Source organism: Mesoplodon densirostris, chromosome 1 (assembly GCF_025265405.1).
Source record: "Mesoplodon densirostris isolate mMesDen1 chromosome 1, mMesDen1 primary haplotype, whole genome shotgun sequence".
Lineage (NCBI taxonomy): Eukaryota > Metazoa > Chordata > Mammalia > Artiodactyla > Ziphiidae > Mesoplodon > Mesoplodon densirostris.
This window is the reverse complement of record NC_082661.1, coordinates 34,901,001-34,920,303: the sequence shown is the minus strand read 5'-3', so window position 1 is coordinate 34,920,303 and position 19,303 is coordinate 34,901,001. Positions and strand designations below refer to the sequence as shown.

General features: G+C 41.8%; 1 protein-coding gene across 3 annotated transcripts in view; it reads right to left on the bottom strand.

Annotated features, from left to right (window-relative positions):
• The window catches only part of MYOF (myoferlin), a 157,087-nt gene extending 152,612 nt beyond the window's left edge, over positions 1 to 4,475 (bottom strand). For all 3 annotated transcript variants that reach the window (XM_060101948.1, XM_060101957.1, XM_060101963.1), the window contains exon 1: positions 4,215 to 4,475. In XM_060101948.1, the coding sequence (XP_059957931.1) occupies positions 4,215 to 4,302 (88 nt within the window). In that variant the 5' untranslated portion in view covers positions 4,303 to 4,475. The remainder of the gene's footprint in view (positions 1 to 4,214) is intronic.
• Between the last annotated feature and the right edge of the window lie 14,828 nt (positions 4,476 to 19,303).

Below are 19,303 nucleotides of genomic sequence, written 5' to 3'. Positions count from 1 at the left end.
AGGGGACACAGGTTCGAGAGATCCCACATGCCGCGGAGCTGCTAAGCCCATGTGCTACAACTACTGAGCCTGCGCTCTAGAGGCAGCAAGTCACAACTACTGAGCCCACGTGCCACAACTACTGAAGCCTGCGCACCTAGAGCCCGTGCTCCACAACAAGAGAAGCCACCGCAACGAGAAGCCCACGCACCACAACGAAGAGTAACCCCCGCTTACCGCAACTAGAGAAAGCCCGCACGCAGCATAGAAGACCCAACGCAGCCAAAGATAAATAAATTAATTAATTAATCAAAACAAAACAAACAAAAAACAAAGTCTTCACGTTGAGAGAGGCCTCAGAAGTCTGTCTAATCTAATCTCAGCTAGATTCAGTCTCACAACCTGGCTGTCTGCGTGAAACTCAAGGGAAAATGGCCACCTCTGGCTGGCAGGCACTCTGACCTTAAGATTCAGAGCTGGCTCTTGGAACCTCGTGAACCCAAAGAACGTGAAAAATCAAGTGGGTTTTGTGGTTTCCATAATCTCCTTCTGCACTGCTAAGTATCAATGACATCCACACCACAGGGACTCCAGTAACCCCCAAATCCTCCTGGTTCATACTAGGTCCTAAGAAGTTCAGTCTCAGAAGGGGACTGTACACGAGAGACTGAGGTCAACTCTAAACCAGCTGGTGGTCAGTACAGCACATTCCCAACTACAGTCTCACAGGGGGCCTCACTGTCTATACAGGTATCACCATTAACACTCCCATCACTTGGCCATTCTTCCCACCATCCTACAGCTTAAGAAGTGTTGCTTACTGCCTGACCTTGCTGTTTTATGTACTCAAGAGGCAAAATTGTACACATTTCAGTAAACTCAGGGGCTTTCTTCGGTGCTGCCTTGATCCTCTGTTAGGGCTTTTTACATCCTACTCTCTCCACTCTCCCCCACGCCACCCCGTGAAGTGCATCCAGCTTTGCTCCATTCCCACTGATGGGTATATGGTGGTATCAGTATCCTCAGTTCTGTCAGAACTTAATGTTAGCGAATTCCCTGGTGGAGCAGTGGTTAAGAATCTGCCTGCCAATGCAGGGTACACGGGTTTGAGCTCTGGTCCGGGAAGATCCCACATGCCATGGAGCAACTAAGCCCATGCACCACAACTACTGAGCCCGCGAGCCACAACTATGAAGCCAGCACGCCTAGAGCCCATGCTCTACAACAAAGAGAAGCCACCGCAGTGAGAAGCCCACGCAACGCAATGAAGAGTAGCCCCCGCTCACCACAACTAGAGAAAAGCCCACATGCAGCAACAGACACAATGCAGCCAAAAATAAAAAAACAAAACAAACAAACAAAAAGAACAATGTTACTTAATCTTAACCAGTGCTCAAAATTGGAAGGCACTCCTGGAAAGGGTTTGCCATCACCAGTGCTTTAAACCATTGGAATAGATTGAAAGCAAGAAAAATGCCATATTCATTACTATATCTGCTTTAGTGCCTAAGGCAATGCCTTCCATACCTCGCTGAGAGCAGTTATTCAGTACATGGAACTGTAAAATTATAAAACCTTAAAGCTGGAAGAAATCTCAAGATCAGTTCCCATGATTCCACAGCTGAGAAATTTGAGACGTGGGTGATTAAATCTGGGTCATCGGCTACTTTGTCAATATTAGCCAGAGTCCAGATGTTCCTACTCTAAGTTGAGTTGTTTCTTCCATTGGGTTGCTTATCAGATGAAAGAATGAATGCATGACTTTACTGCTCAACTGATACTATGAAAGGAGACTGGAAAACAGACTGAAGTTAAATAACCTAGCAAAAGTAATGGTTTAGATAGCCTATATTTGCCCACCTTAACTGAAGTTTTTCACTTTCAGTTGGGTGTTTATGTCTATAGCTAAGGCAGACATACTTTTAGTCATTTAAAAGTTTGACCAATGCATATACACTCCAGACAAATAACAAGTCAGATTTCAATATAGTGTTAAATTTTAATTTCATTATAATCTATATGACTTGCCCCATGACATCACCAGATTGAACCCAACATATTTTTACGTGTCTTTACATGTCAATGGTGAAGGAAACAAACTTTTCATTTTATGTCTCTATTATGTAGCTGCTTCAAGAAAAAAAAAATTATAAAACCACAGTGAGATATCACCTCACACCTGTCAGAATGGCTATTATCAAAAAGGCAAGAAATAACAAGTGTTGGTGAGGATGTAAAGAAAAGGGAACCCTCGTACATTGTTGGTGGGGATGTGAATAAATGCAGCCACTATGAAAAACAGTATAGAGATTCCTCAAAAATTAAGAATAGAACTACCATATGATTCAGCTATCCCACTTCCGGCATTTATCTAAAGAACACAAAAACACTAATTTGAAAATATATGTGCACCCCTATGTTCATTGCAGCATTATTTACAATAGCCAAGATATGGAAATAACCTAAGTGCCCATCAATGGATGAATGGATAAAGAAGATATGGTATATATATATGCAATGGAAATACTACTCCGAAATTGAAAAAAGGTGAAATCTTGTCATTGCAACAACATGGATAGACCTTGAGGGTGTTATGCTAAATGAAATAAGTCAGATAGAGAAACACAAATGCCATATGATTTCTCTCATATGTGGAATATAAAGAACAAACAAACAAAAAACAAATGAACAAACCAAAACGAAACAAAAACAAACCTGTAGATACAGAGAACAGAGTAGTGGTAACCAGATGGGAAAGAATGGAGAGGAAGGCAAAATGTGTAAAGGGGATCGACTGTGTGGTGAAGAATGGAAACTAAATTTTTGGTGATGGGCATGTTGTAGTGTATACAGAAGTAGAAATATAATGTTGTACACATGCAACTTATAAAATGTTATAAACCAATGTTACTGCAATAAAAAGTAAATAAAATTAAAAAGAGAAAAATATTTTTTAAAAGAATACATGCAAATGAACTCTGATATAACATGACTACATGATATTCACTAACAAGATTCTCAAACTACATTGTCCTTTAAGAATCCAACTTCTGTCCCCCAGATCTTTTTTTTTTTTTTTAACTAAACAATCATTTGGCAGCTTTGGGTTTCATTTCTGGCATTTTCCTGCTCATCTCAGAGGGAGAGGTTTAAGGAAAGAAACAGAGATAAAATGGACAAAAGAAAAGAGAAAGGCACAGATTACTCAGAAACCGTAAGGGAGAAGCAGTCAGGTTCCTGGAGGAAGAGGTGTGGTCAGGAACCACATACCCATCAAGGCTCCCACTTTTTCTGCCCTCCCCTCTCACTCCCTCTCATTCCTCCTGCCAAGGAGTGAGCTGGCAATCTTACCAATGACCTTGGACAAACAGAAAATGTTAAAGCTTCTAAATTCAGCTTTAGCCACACCACTCCAGCCAAAACTAGAATCACCTACAATGGCTGGGAGTGTGTCATCACTCCAACCGCTCCTGTCCCCCTCCACTGCAATCAAATGTCAGGAAAAATAACCTGTTGGAATTACAATAAGCCTTGTAAAGATGGTCTAGTCTAAACCCCCCTCACCTGTTTTGCACAAAAGAAAACTGACATCCAGAGAAATGAGGTCACATGAGCAAGTACAAACTAGATGCCCAAAACTACAGACTTGCATTGTTCAGAGTTCATTTAAAGCAATTTAAAAGCTACCAAACATGCAACGAACAAGCAAAACACCCAACTTTGGAGAGATGAAGAACAACTACAAAAAGGCACAAATTGACATGAAAACAAACCAAAATAATAACTTTACTCCACCTCCCAGAAGCCCAGTGACAATAAAAGCAGCAGGGGTCTGTTTTACGGAGTAATGATACCTGGAACAACTTAATTGTGCTTTTTCCTCCTTTATGCATTTCTCACAGGCAGAGGAAATAAAAAGTGCATACAAGACTGCTGAAACTCTTAATCTGGACCAACACAGAACTTTTTGATACTTGAAATTTGGTACATCTTTCCCTCCAGGGGCTTATAGAAATCACATTATTAGAGTTAAAACATCAGGTCATTAAGTGGGTCTCAAAGCCCTGGGGAAAATGCCTTCCACAGAAATCCATCCTCTCCCCTGACCTGCACAGGTAACAAACTCCAGCTAAAGCCGCAGAGGATTTGATCATTCGCAGACTTTCACAGAATGGGACCCAAGAAACTAACATTCCAAAACAGGACTAGAGAAAAAGAAGAAAACTTGTCCTTACCCTTAAAAATAACAGAAACAATAGGATCCGGTTTCCCAAATTTCGTTTTAGGGATATTGCTGGCAGATTCAACAATCACTCGAAGCATGGCTCTCAATGGGCAGAAAGCAAATTTCAGCAACGAAGTTAAGAAGACACGGGCTCTGGAGCTCGCGGCCGCGCCGCCCAGGAGAGAAGGCGGGGGAAGACTTCTCCAGCGAAGAGGGAAGGAGGAGAGGCGATGGGTGGGTCCCTGACGGATTACTGTATTTACTGAAGGTTACGTGTAAACTGATACCCAAATGCCCGAGTCTCCGCAGCGCCGCAGGCACCCACTTAAGAATTCGGGAAATGTGGGAGTGAAAACGACAAAACCTCAGCTAAAAATAATTATGGGCAACAAAGGAAACTGAAAAGGATTTGGAGCTAATAAATGTGGACAGGTCAAGAGACCACTGAGACGCTGCAACTAAGAGCAACAAATTCGTGAAGCCCAATTAATTGGATTTCTGTTACCCCTTCCATTCTTCTCTGAGCTTCGTGGAGTTTTAAAACTTTACTGCGTCATTAAAAAAAATTTTTTTTTACTTTTGCCATTTCTTCTCTCCTGCTGTTGAACTCACCCACGCAGCAACAAGTTAGAGAACAATTTGTTTTTAATCAGTTAAAGGTTGCCCCCTATTGTATGGCAGAGAAATAAATGAGTTTATTTCAAGCAAGCCCAATCCGGAGGTGGTAATCGCGGTTTACAAAATCAGTGTCCTGGGGGCTGATCCTTTTCAGTCACAAAAGGATTCGCCATAGGACTTCTTTAAAAATCCTTACGAGGTGAGAGCTGGTGACCGAAGTTTTCCTGGTCCATCAAAAGCTGCTAGCCGTCTTTAGTGAAAATGGAGTTCTCCACTCTTGCAGGATCTAAACCCCAGCAGTGTCTTCCTTTCCTTTGTTAAAGAAAAAGATATTCGATGACACCTGTTAAAGTGGGTAAGGAAGACTTTATTCAAGGGGAGGAATCTTTCAGTGTAGGAGGGAATTTGGATTCAGCTCTGAATAGGGCATGGACAAGGGGGAATTTATAGCCAGGGAGCAGGTTGGGGGTCAGTGAATGGAAATTACCAGAAGAAAATATCAGGGGGAAAAGGGGATTCTGGTTCAACCGACCTAACAGGATTCTTACTGAACATAGGTCAGGGTGATGAGACATTACCTGGGTGATGTGGAGAACGAAGCACCCCAAAAGATACAGAGTGATCAGATATGGAGGGAGGGGAGTTCTGGTTAAACTGACTCAGCAAGGTTCTCACTAAAACTAAATTTTACAAGGAAATACACAGATGGGCCTAGGAGAAAGTTCAGGAGCTTAACTAAAGTTTGGCCAAGGAAAAGGTCTTTATGGCCTAGAGGGTGTGTTAGGTGGTGTAGCCTGGTGATTAAGACCACTAGAAGAGGCCTGGGGATAGTAGTCAGCCAGACCTGTGTGTGGGTCCCTGCTTCATCACTCTTGAGCTATGTCACCTTACAAGTTTGTAAATCCCTCTCTTCTGCAGTTATCTCATCTGTAAAGTGAAGGTGAAGATTGTCATAAGATCAAGGTCTAAGTGTGGGGCCTGGCAAAAAGCACGTAGTAAATTCCACACATCCACAACCAGAAGTTCATCCTTATTCACGGCATTTCATAGCATTTCCGTTAATGCAAATTGGGTTTACATTAGGATCTCATTGTGTTTCAGAAGAAAAGGCTAAAACTAAGAATGAAAAAAAGTAGGACTTCCGTTTGCTTCTGAACGAGAAGACCCAGCTGTAAGCAAACACTTCAAGTGCACTGAAAAAGTATGGTTTACCTGCAAGAATTCTTCTGTCTCAGTGAATTTCTCAATGGCTTATATAAATAACCAATAAACCCAATGTCATATACATTATTGTATTTAGTGGACATGTAGACTAAATACAGTATATATTTTAGTGGAATATAGACAACATTATGTTTGTTTGTATTTTGGAGCTGGTTTTTATTTCTCCCTTTCATTGTTAAATATATTTACAGAAAAATGCATACAACATAAATGTGACAGTTTAACGAGCAAACATCAAGGTCAAGACAGAGACCATTGCCAGCACTCCAGAAGTCCCTCACATGTCCTAACACAGCCACCTCCTTCCCCCCATAGGTAACCATTTTCCTGATTTTTATAGTAATAATTTCTGTGCTTTTCTTTATAGTTTTTAATCCCCCAAATAGTTTGATTTGCTTGATTATGATCATATGAAATATTAGATACATTATGAACATTATATACATATATTTGTACCTATGTGTATATACATACACATATTCACATAGTATGAATTCTCTGACATATTATGACCTTTATAGACATGGAATATAAGTGTGAATTCTTTTGTGTTTGAATTCTTTTTTTTTCAACATTGTGAGATTCATCCATATAACTCTACTTTGTTTACTGTCATTTCTCTATGGCATTCTGTTGTATGAGTGTACCACATTTTATTAATTACTTCACTGTTGATACACATTTGGATTACTCAGAGTTTGGGGCTATTACAAAAAGGGCTACTCTGAACATGCTTGTACATGTTCCCTGGTACAAATGTGCATGAGTGCATTTTGGGTCTAACCAGTGACTGGAATTGCTGGATCAAAGGGTATATGCATATTTTCAAAATGACTAGGTAATTCAAAATTGTTTTCCACGGTGATTGTACTGTTTACACTCCCACCAACAGTGTATGAGACTTCCCGTTCATACATTTGGCAATGTTAGATTTTAAAATTTTGCCCATATGGTGAGTATGTAATATTTCATTGGAGTTTTAATTTGCATTTTTCAGATTACGAATGAGGTTTCATACCTTTTCATATTTACATTTCCTAATTTATGACATGCCTATTCAAATATTTTGTGGATTTTTCTATTGGGTACTCGGTGTTTTTCTTACTCATTTGCAGGACCTGTTTATGTGCTCTGAATACTGGTGTTTTGTGGGTTGTAATTTTTTTTTTTTTTTAAAGTGAACATTTTTTTTTTTTTAAGATGTTGGGGGTAGGAGTTTATTAATTAATTAATTTATTTTTGCTGTGTTGTGTCTTCGTTTCTGTGCGAGGGCTTTCTCCAGTTGTGGCAAGCGGGGGCCACTCTTCATCACGGTGCGCGGGCCTCTCACTATGGCGGCCTCTCTTGTTGCAGAGCACAGGCTCCAGACGCGCAGGCTCAGCAGTTGTGGCTCACGGGCCTAGTTGCTCCGTGGCATGTGGGATCCTCCCAGACCAGGGCTCGAACCCGTGTCCCCTGCATTAGCAGGCAGATTCTCAACCACTGCGCCACCAGGGAAGCCCTGTAATTTTAATATTATTGAATTTATCAATATTTCCTTTATTGGACTTCCCTGGCGGCGCAGTGGTTGAGAATCCTCCTGCCAACGCAGGGGACATGGGTTCGAGCTCTGGTCCGGGAAGATTCCACATGCTGCGGAGCAACTAACCCCGTGCACCACAGCTACTGAGCCTGTGCTCTAGAGCCCACGAGCCACAACTACTGAAGCCCACATGCCTAGAGCCTGTGCTCCGCAACAAGAGAAGCCACTGCAATGAGAAGCCCGCACATCGCAACGAAGAGTAGCCCCTGCTCACCGCAACTAGAGAAAGCCCGCGAGCAGCAACAAAGACCCAATGCAGCCAAAAATAAATTAATTAATTACTTAAAAAATATTTCCTTTATGGTTAGTATATTTTTCTTTCTTTCTTTCTTTTTTGGCTGCACCACAAGGCTTGCAGGATCTTAGTTCCCCAACTAGGGATTGAACCAACCTTGGGCCATGGCAGTGAAAGCGCTGAGTCCTAATCACTGAACAACCAGGGAACTCCCAGTACATTTTTCACATTAAGAAATGCTTTCTACTCTGAGATTGAAGATACTCTTCAGTATTATCTTCCAGAAGCATTTTTTTTTCATCTGGCACACTAAGATTTATACTCCACCTGTAATTGATTATGTGTCATGTATGATTAGAGGTCACATTTCATTTTTTCCCACATGGATATTCAACTGACCCAGTACCATTTATTGAAAAGTTTGTCCTTTTCCCAAACCTAGGTCATGTATCAGAGTTGTAGATGTGTGTGGGTCTGTTTCTGTGCTCTCTCTTCTGTTTCATTGTTCTATTTGCCAGTCTCTGCACCAAGACCACTGTGTCTTAATATAGCCTTATAAAAATTTCATAATAAGCTTTTATCCTCCTTGTTCTTTTTCTTCAAGTGTCTTGGCTCTTCTTGCATTTTAATAGACATATTAGGATCAGGTTATCAAGTTTCAAATACTTTAAGAATCTGTTGGAATTCTGTCTTAAATTGCATTAAATTTATAGATCAATTTTTTGGGGAACTGTTGCCATTGTAAGTATTTAAATTCAAGAATAGACTATATCACTTAATCTACTTAGACTTTCTAAACATCTCTCAGTAAAATTTTATAATTTATAAAGGCCTTGAACATTTTTTTTTTTTTTAGATATGCTGGAACTTTTTTCTTTCAGCTTTCAAATATATAAAAAATGAAAAAAATAGCACAATTAACACCTCTATGCCCATTATCTAGATTTGACAACTATTAATATTTTGCCATGATCATGTTATCTATCTAGATTTTTAAAATAAAATTATTTTAAAGTAATTACAGACATCATGAAATTTCACCCTTAAGTGCTAAAGACTGCACCTTGTAAGAGTGACATTCGCCTACAATATTACAATCACATGACCACATCTGTGTGTATTCAGATTATCTAATTATGTTAATAACAAATTATACTAAATATCATTTTTCATTTTTTGTATATTTTTAAATTAGGACCCAATCAAGATTCATGCATTGCCTTTGTGCATTTAGCTGGAGAAATCTGACCAATAAGGTAACTGACTTACAGTTCCCATGTTCTACAGGTTTTCAGAGGCCCGATAAAATATATAAAGCCAAAAATACAATAAATTGATACAAAATATAATGAAATTAATGCATTGAGAAGTGATACCATATCACTTCTATGGTATTCTTCCCAAACATCCATAACCCCAGTCTAAAACTGCAAAAACAGGGAATTCCCTGGTGGTCCAGTGGTTAGGACTCGGCGCTTTCAGTTCGGGGGCCTGGGTTCGATCCCTGGTTGAGGAACTAAGATCTCACAAGCCGTGCAGTGTGGCTAAAAAAAAAAAAATGAGAAAGTAGACAAAACCAGGTTGAGAGACATTCTACAAAATACCTGATAAGTACTCTTCAAAAGTGTCAAGGTCATAAAAATAAGGAAAGATTGAGAAACTGTCACAGATTGAAAGAGACAAAGGAGACATGGGAACTAAATGCAAGATTGTATCCTGGATCAGCTGCTGGAACAGAGAAAGGACGTTAGTGGAAAAAGTGGAAAAATACCAAAGTCTGCACTTTAGTTAATAGTAGTGTGCCTATATTAATTTCTTAGTTTTGATAGATGTACCATGAGTATGTAAGATGTTAATATGAGGGGAACCTGAATGAAGGGCACAAGGGAACTCTGTATGCTTTGCAACTTTTCTGTAAATCTAAAATTATTTCAAAATAAAATGTTAAGAAATAAAATTTAAAAAAATTTGTAAATACTGGCTTAGAAGTGTAAAAAAGAAGCCTTCAAAATTGAAACAATAATTATTTCATTGAAAGTGTATGGACAGGGCTTCTCTGGTGGCGCAGTGGTTAAGAATCTGCCTGGCAATTCAGGGGACATGGGTTTGAACCCTGGTCCGGGAAAATCCCACATGCCGCAGAGCAACTAAGCCCATGTGCCACAACTACTGAGCCTGCGCTCTAGAGCCTGCGAGCCACAACTACTGAGCTTGCATGCTACAACTACTGAAGCCCGTGCACTGAGAGCCTGTGCTCCGCAACAAGAGAAGCCACCACAGTGAGAAGCCCGCTCACTGCAACAAAGAGTAGCCCCCACTCACCGCAAATAGAGAAAGCCTGAGCACAGCAACAAAGACCCAACGCAGCCAGAAATAAATAAAAAATAAATAAAAAATTTAAGAAAAAAGTGTATGGGCAAAACAAAATTCCTGTTTCATTAATTGGTAAGTTTTTAGTATTCATAAAATTTTCATCTCAGTTGAAAAGGACTTGTAGTTAGATTTTCACACTATAAAAGAATTTCTGAGGATGCATAATAACCACCAAGAAATCACAACCTATCATAAGTTCGTTAATCATAACCCAAATTTTCAACAATGTAATTATTAAAAATCCTTTCAAGGTTTTTACAGAGATATATATATATATATATATATATTTTTTTTATAAGGTACCTTTGATTATGTTTGATGTAATATATCCAAAAGCAGTATTCTGTTAAGTTGTTAAGTAAGCCCTGAAACAGATTAACTTTCCAATTCCTAGCATTTCCTGGAGTCTTCTATTTGGCACTGATTTATATAACTTTGAATAAACACAGGCAGGAGAGAATGAGCTAACCAGTAAAAGTAGAACCTAGTAAAAGGACCAGTCCTCCTCTTAACAAGCTTGCAATGGCTTTGCTGTGGAAGGAAACACTATTTTATTTATTTATTTATTTGGCTGTGCCGAGTCTTAGTTGTGGCATGCGGGACCTTTTAGTCGCAGCATGTGGAATCTTTAGCTGTGGCATGCAGGGTCTTTTCTTAGTTGCGGCACGTGGGATCTTTAGTTGCGGCATGCGAACTCTTAGTTGGGACATGTGGGATCTAGTTCCCTGACCAGGGACCGAACCTGGGCCCCCTGCATTGGGAGCACGGAGCCTTAGCCTCTTGACCACCAGGGAAGCCCTGGAAGGAAACAGTATTATCCTCATCCTCAGAAATAAATATTTGAGGAGAAGGAGGTTAGGATACTTGGAAAGTAGTAACTTAAAGTTAAGGGGTAGAGGGCTTCCCTGGTGGCGCAGTGGTTGAGAGTCCGCCTGCCGATGCAGGGGATGCGGGTTCGTGCCCCGGTCCGGGAAGATCCCACATGCCGCGGAGCGGCTGGGCCCGTGAGCCATGGACGCTGAGCCTGCGCGTCCGGAGCCTGTGCTCCACAACGGGAGAGGCCACAACAGTGAGAGGCCCGTGTACCACAAAAAAAAAAAAAAAAGTTAAGGGGTAGAAAAGTTGGTGGCCAAGGGGTGTGGCCTAGCCTCAGAGTTTCTCTCCTGACATCAGGGAATGCTGCGGAGCAAGGTCATGAGCATTGAGGCTCAGATTCCAGGGAGAGCCAAGAGCTGTGTTTCACTGGGTAGTAAGAGGGAAGGAGGAGCTTTAAGACCTGAGCCCAGTGGGAGACAGTGGCAGAAGTTAAGGTGGGTGGTGTTTGGAGAAGGGAGGAGGTGCTCAGAGGCTGCCAGTCAGACTGACTTTACCTGTCTGTAGAGCGTGTGTGTGTGTGTGTGTGTGTGTGTGTGTGTGTGTGTGTGTGTTGGGAGTTGGGTGGAGAAGATTCAGTGGTGGGAACATGAACTTGTTCTTCAGAGACTGCAGAGCTGCACACAAAGTCAATGCATGTATGCTCACACACCATCACAACCGGCACCTGCACCATCCAGCCTTACCCTCTTCCTGCCATCTCTGGTGCAACAACAGAGCCCTGGAGCCCAGTTCAGCAGGCTGCTCCTGTCTCAAGGGCTTTATCTTTATCACCTGCATTGGTCCTAACAACAACCCTATGATGTAGGCTCTATAATAACCTCCACTTTATGAGCGTAGGAAACTGAGACATAAAAAGATTAGGTAACTTGTTCAGGTTATAGCTAATAAATGGAAGAGCTGGGATCCAAACCAGGTAGTTTGGTTGTGAATTTTCCTGCTACACTCTATTGGAATGTATCCCTTACAACATGCTTTGCAGCCTCCACACACCCTGGAGACAAATACACCAGCCTGAGTGCATCATAACCAGAGCCCTGGTTACTATCTGTCTCAAGGACTTTGTCCTCTGAGCTCTCCAGCTTCCTGTGCCAAGAATGTAACAGTGTCAGTCTCTGGTGGCTACTGAAGTTATCTCTATACCCTGTGAGCCTGGGAAGGGGCTAACCCCTCAGTTCCTCCATCCCAGTGGCCTCTGTTTCTTTTTCTTTTTTCTTTTTTTGGCTGCACCGGCGCAGCATGCAGGGTCTTAGTTCCCCGACGAGGGATCAAACCCGTGCTCCCTGCAGTGGAAGAGTGGGGTCTTAACCACTGGACCTCCCGGGAAGTCCCTGGTGGCCTCTCTTTGGACAGTCCTTATTTTTTTCTTGGATACACACTCACTAGTGTTATAGTTGAAGACAGGGAAGGAGAAGAAAAGGATGGGAGCTCTCCCTTCAGCTTTGTTCAAATATAAAAAAGCTAACAGGGCCTGTTTTCCTCATACAATCAGTTTTTAGATATAAATGTGTAAGATTCCAATCAACACTGTAAGAAAAACACTTAAAGGAAAAATATTTCCTCCTGGAAAAATCAAGGAAGAGTAAGAGTTAGAGTTAAGAGTAAATTCACACAGAATGATCAAACATTTATTCATTAATATGTCCATTTGTTCCACAAATATTTGAGAGTCTACAAGTACCATGTGTCAGCTGCTGGGGCTTCAGCCAAGAATAAGCCAAAGTTCAGACCTGATGGAGCTCCCAGCTAGTGGAGACTACATGCCGGGTCTCACGTGTCTATTGTCCACTGATTTCCACAACTCTGGGAGCTAGGACTCCTGGGCTCATTTTACAGCTGACGAAATTGAGGCTCAGAAGAGTTAAAAACTTGAGCCAAGATTCAAACCCAATGTCTTCTGAGTTCTACTCCTTTTCTAACTGGCCCTAAGATGAGAGCATGTATGCTGCTCTTTCATTACCCTCACCTTTTTCATCAAGTAAACTCATGCATTGATCAAGGTGAGTGGCCTTGCGCCTACACTGAGGCAAAAGAGATAGAGAAAGAGGAATATTTAAGGGAGAGGAGAGACTTAGCAAAAAATCTAGACACGAGGAACAAAGTCAGAGGGGTGGCCAAGAGGATTTAGTGGAAGAGAAATGAAGACAGATTCATAATATCTTATTCTAATTCCAGTTTCACAGAATCCTAGATATTACCTAACAGCAATTTTCAAATTGGCACACACAGAGAGTCCATTGTTAAGATCTTTTTGCTGAAACACTTCTTTAAGAATTATTTCAGTTGATAACTAAAGTGCTTTTTAGAGCTAAAATACTATTTTTTAGTAGTTTAATTATAGGGTTCTGCATAATGGCGGACGCTATTTTAAAATAACTTAATAATAGTATATTTAAATTTCATTCTTTTAAAGTACCTGACAGTGACTAAGTCTACAGGGGGGGAGGGGGGGATAAAATATTTCATAACATTTGGCATCATTATATTATCATTATTCAAGGCCATTGGAGGAGCTAAATATAAGACAGGAATGAATCTGACCTTCTCCAAGTAAGTGTTAACTTACTTGAGCATATTTTCTAAAATAAACCTAGAAAAAATGGAATGGAGAAAAGTGGCATCCTCTTAAGCCTTGTATTCACTTTTATGGAAACAACAATTCCTATCAAAATGTTTGATAAACAAATGTTTCCCAGTCATTCTTCTGTAAGAATCTTGATTCATTCAGGCACACGTGCATTATTCAGCAAACACTTACTGAAAGTCTACTTGGTGCCAGGTATGATGCTAACTACAAAGACGAATAAGGCACATTTCCTCTCTGCAAGAAGCTCACAGGAAATCGCAGCACAATGGAGTGAGCACGATGCTAGAGGAGCAAGTGTCAACAGGGCAAGGTGGGCAAGCAGGGTAGGCTCCTGGAGGAGGTGACAGCTGGACTGAGAATTAGTGGTTGGACTGATGTCTGTGTGTGTGTGTGTGTGTGTGTGAGAGAGAGAGAGAGAGAGAGAGAGAGAGAGAGATCTGAAACATAGACGAATAAACATGGTGAGCAATGGGAACCTCAAGCCATTTGATGTGGGTGGGAGATCATGTGCGAGGGTAAACAGTCAAGCAGTGAGTCTAGGCAGGCAGGCAGGCCCCAGCTCAGAGAGCCTCATCTGCTCTGTTAATAACAACTAACATCTACCACGTGCTTACTACACACCAGATGCTATTCTAAGCATTTTATTTTGTCTCATTTAATCCTTCCACTGCCCTGTCCTATGAAGTAAGCACTATTTCACCATCCCCATTTTACAGATGAGGAAACTGAGGCCTAATTTGGTTAAGTAGTTTGCCCAGTTCTCACAGCAAGCGGAGCTGGGATCTGAACACAGGTAGTCTTCCTCTAGAGTCCATGCTTTTTTTTTTTTTTTTTATGGCCAGGCCTCACAGCCTGTGGGATCTTAGTTTCCTGACCAGGGATCAAACTCATCTCTCCCTGCAGTGCAAGTGTGGAGTCCTAAACACTGGACCACTGCCAGGGAAGTCCCTAGAACCTCTGCTCTTAACTCCTTAAGCCAGGCCTCACTGGCAGTGGGGACTTATTAGAGATGCATTTTCCAGCAGGGGAGCAAAATGACTGAATTGCATACCAATTCTCTGAATACAAATGAAACATTTTAATAACCCCATAGACTTAAAATTAAATTTTAAAAGAAGCTAAAACAGGCAGAGCAGTCAATGTCTGGAGAGCTGCCCTTTCCAAATAGGATACACCCTGAATTGAGAACCAAGTCAGGAAGCATCACTGACTGGCTAATGAGAATTCTCCTATATGACATTAGCCAGTCAGAGAAAATCTGCTCAACCTGCCCCTGAAATGGCTTTCAAATATGTCACTAATAGGGCTGCTATAATCTCAGCTAGATATTGAGGGCGTCTCCCTACTTACCAATTTAAAATGCAGCCCTTCCTGGTTGGAGAGGAACTCTAACCCAGGAAAGAGCAGTGGCTCTACCCCGAGAAGGGGCTGGGCTGTAAACCGATGCTTTTGGTGCCTGTTAAGGAATATCCATAACAGAAAGGAGGAGAGTAAACAAATCGTTTATCCACAGTAGTCTAGGGCAGAAGAGACCCCCATCAATTCATTCATTCATTGAACAAATATTTATTTATCATTTTAAAAATTATTATTTTTTTGGCCACATTGCGTGGCTTGCAGGATCTTAGTTCCCCCACCAGGGATTGAACCCGTGCCCCCTGCAGTGAAAGCGCTGAGTTCCAACCACTGGGCCACCAGGGACTTCCCTGAACAAATATTTATTAATTACCTAATTTGTTCAAGCACTGTGATGGTAGGTACTGTGATTATGGGGGTGAGCAAAATCAGACAGACTCCTCAAGGAATTTACAGTGGAATGAGGGAAAGGGACACCAATCAAAGAATCACTCATGATTCAATGTGCAATTATAGCTGGAATGAAGCCTTTGAAGGAATCCATGGTAAAGAGAGGAAATCCTTTACTCAGGAGGCAGGGAAGCCTTCCCTTAGGCAGGGAGGATGGAGCTGAGATCTGGGAGATAGGAAAGGAGGCAACCGCTAGAGCATTCCAGACAGGGGGAACCTCCTGTGAAAAGGCCCTGAGGCAGGAAGGAACCTGCCTGGTCAAGGAATGAAGGGTGTCTAATGTGGGGCTTTGACACCAGGTTGGGGAGGTCAGTCTAGGCCTGCTAGGCCTGAGAGGACACAGTGGGGATTTGGTTAGATGATCAGATCTGCATTATTTCAAAAAATCCCTGCGGAGTGGATTGGAAGGAGGCAAGAGTTTACCAGGTTCTTCTCATCCTGCATTTAGAGAACATTTATTGTGTGCATACCAGTGCTGTTCAATAAAAACATAACAGCAGCCACATTTATATTTTGAATTTTCTAACAGTCACAGTAAAGAAAGTAAAAAACAATAGTAAGATTGATTTTAATATATTTTATTTTACTTAATATATAAAATATTATTGTCTCAACATGTAATAATAATTAAAAAGCTTAGTCATTGAAATCTGCTGTGTATTTCACACATCTCAGTTGGGACACAAAACGTTCATCAGAAATACTTCATCTGTATTTAGCTTTCATAAAATTTACAGTTGATAAAATAGGCTTGCACCCGATGTTCACTGCAGCACTGTTTACAGTAGCCAAGACATGGAAGCAACCTAAATGTCCATCAACAGATGAATGGATAAAGAAGATGTGGTATACATATACAATGGAATATTACTTAGCCATAAAAAAGAATGAAATTATGCCATTTGTAGCAACATGGATGGACCTAGAGATTATCATACTAAGTGAAGTAAGTCAGACAAAGAAAGATAAATATCATATGATATCACTTATATGTGGAATCTAAAAAAGTGATGCAGGTGAACTTGTTTACAGAACAGAAGCAGACTCACAGATTTGGAGGGCAGGCTTGTGGTTGCCAGGGGGGAAAGGAGGAGGGGAGGGATGAATTGGGAGGTTGGGATTGTCATATGTACACTACTATATGTAAAGTGGATAATCACCAGGGATGTACTATGTAGCACAGGAAACTATGCTCAATACTCCGTAATAACCTGTATAGGAAAAGAATCTGAAAGGAAATGGATGTATGAATATGTATGGCTAAATCATTTTGTTGTACACCTGAAACTAGCACAACATTGTGAATCAATTATACTCCAATATAAAACAAAAAATTTAAAAAACCCAAAATTTCAAAAAGAAGAAAAAAAATAGGCTTACATACCTAAGTTGTTCCAAACATAAAAGTTTTTTTGATAAGTTAATCAACCATCAGTTTTTAAATTTAAATTAAGTAAAATTAAAAATTCAGTTCCTCAATCACTGTAGCCACATTTCAAGCACTCAACAACCACATGTGGCCAGTGCTACCATAATGGATTGAGTAGAAAGAACCTTTCCATGATTGCAGGAAGTTGTATAAGAAAGCACAGATGGGGGGCTTCCCTGGTGGCGCAGTGGTTGAGAGTCCGCCTGCCGATGCAGGGGACACGGGTTTGTGCCCTGGTCCAGGAAGATCCCACATGCCGTGGAGCGGCCGGGCCTGTGAGCCGTGGCTGCTGAGCCTGCGCGTCCGGAGCCTGTGCTCCGCAACGGGAGAGGCCACAACAGTGAGAGGCCCACGTACCAGAAAAAAAAAAAAAAAAAAAGCAAGCACAGATGTATCTGCTGGAGAAGCCCTGGGTAGTCATTAGCTTTCCTTTGGAAGACATAACCTTTCAAAGGTGAAGAGTACATTCATCTACAACAGCCTCACTATTTCTTTTTATAAAGCCTAAATCCATTCAGCCTCTTTTTGGTACTGTTTTGGTTTCCCAAGATTTTCCTACTGGGAAGAAAATAACCTAATATTTATTGAGATAAATATCCAGTCCACTTGGCCATTACATTTCTCTTTGTTAATGAATAAAGATGAATTTTGAATCCCTGTCCTAGGATTTCTCCTAGTGAACTGTCAGCATCAAATTTCTATCACCTCTTCAGGCCTTTTGCAAACTACTAGCTTCTCACACTTCACGCCTAGCCCCACCTACCTGCGAAGAGCAAACATTGATTTTCGGGTCTAACAATGACAATTACAAAATTAAATGAGCCACCAGGCCAATGAGCCTCCTGCGTACTACTCCTTTTCCTCAGGGGTCCCCAGTCACAGGGGGAGCTCCTGCCAGAAGAGAGGGACCTGGGGAGCAAATGTGTAATTGGGCAGTCTGGCCCAGCAGGCCTAGGTACCAGGTCCTCTATCAGGTGCCATCCCTCTTCACACTGTTCCTCCCACTTCCTGTCTTTTCTCTCCCCATTTGGCTCAAAGCTGAGCAGGGAAATCTCTCTTTCTCTCTCTCATCCAAGAATCTCTGTAGATTTCTATGGAGACTAATTTTGCCCTTGCTCTCAACTCTGGGCAATGAATAGCATTCACACCTTCACTAACCTTTTGCCTTGACTTCCTCCCACCCTAATCCCATCTGATAGGTTAATACAACAGATAGGAAAGAACCCAGTTCTCCTCACTTTTCCATCAGATACGTGAGTTCCTTGGCAGCAAGGACCAAACGTTATCTTCTTGCCTTTTCTTTTATTCTTTAAAATTCTCTACATGGTTTCTCATCCATTCTATTCAGAAACATAGGGTTTTTGTTGCTTTTTATGTAATAAGGGCTAACATCAGTTGAGCGTTTACTAAACACTATGCACTTTACATGGGTTCTCTCATTTAATGCTCATAATCACCCTATGAGGTAGATATTATTACTTGTATCATTTTACAGATCAGGAAATTGAGGCTCAGAGAGGTTAAATAACTTATTCAAGAACACACAGCTAGTAAGAGGCAGTCAGGAGCTAAAGTCATTCCTAATCCAGAGTTTAACCCTTGTGTGACGCCGCTTTCCTAGGATGTTTTGCTACTGTATCCTTTTTATTGTGTTAAGCCTCTGGTGAGTCTATGCTCTGCCTGAGAAGGGCAGGCCCTGCCAAACGCTTTCTGTGCTTCTCGGTTTTAGCAAGAGAAAGTCCTCAAAGCGGGTAACCAGGACCCGTATTTAACCAATAGACACCGAGCCGGAGGGCAATCTGGAGCAAACGCCTGCCTAGCTTGCTTCATCTAGGGCTCATAATCTCAGCGTTCAGTCTGGGCGTGCCTATCAATCCTCCCACAGGCTACACTCCCCATTGCTCCACCCTGATTTTTGGGAGGAGGAAGGCTCACCCCAAGAGGAAAACAGGGAGGCTGTGCCCCCTTGTGGAATCCACTTCTCCCATTTTATAAAGGGCGAAACTGGTACTCAGAAGGGCGAATCATGCACAAGGACGCGGATCTGGTTAGTCTCCGCTCGCAGTCACTGGGGTTATCTCGCTTCAGCCCCAAAACAGATAAACACAAATCAGTTCCTTACAAAGAAACACCGAGCTTGAGGTCTAAAACCTCAGAAAAGCGTTGAGAAAGTCCCAGAACTCGGTAGCGGGTCCGACGAAAGCCTTTCCGTCTTCGGGCCCGCCTCTCGGCCTCAGCCCCACCCTTCGACCCCGGCTCTGCGGGTCTCCAGCCCGCACTCCTTCGGCCCTCGGGTTCCAGGCCCCGCCCCTCGGAGGCCGCAGCCAATCGGAGAGCCGCGATCCCGTCGCGCGTGCCTCACCCCCGCCGGC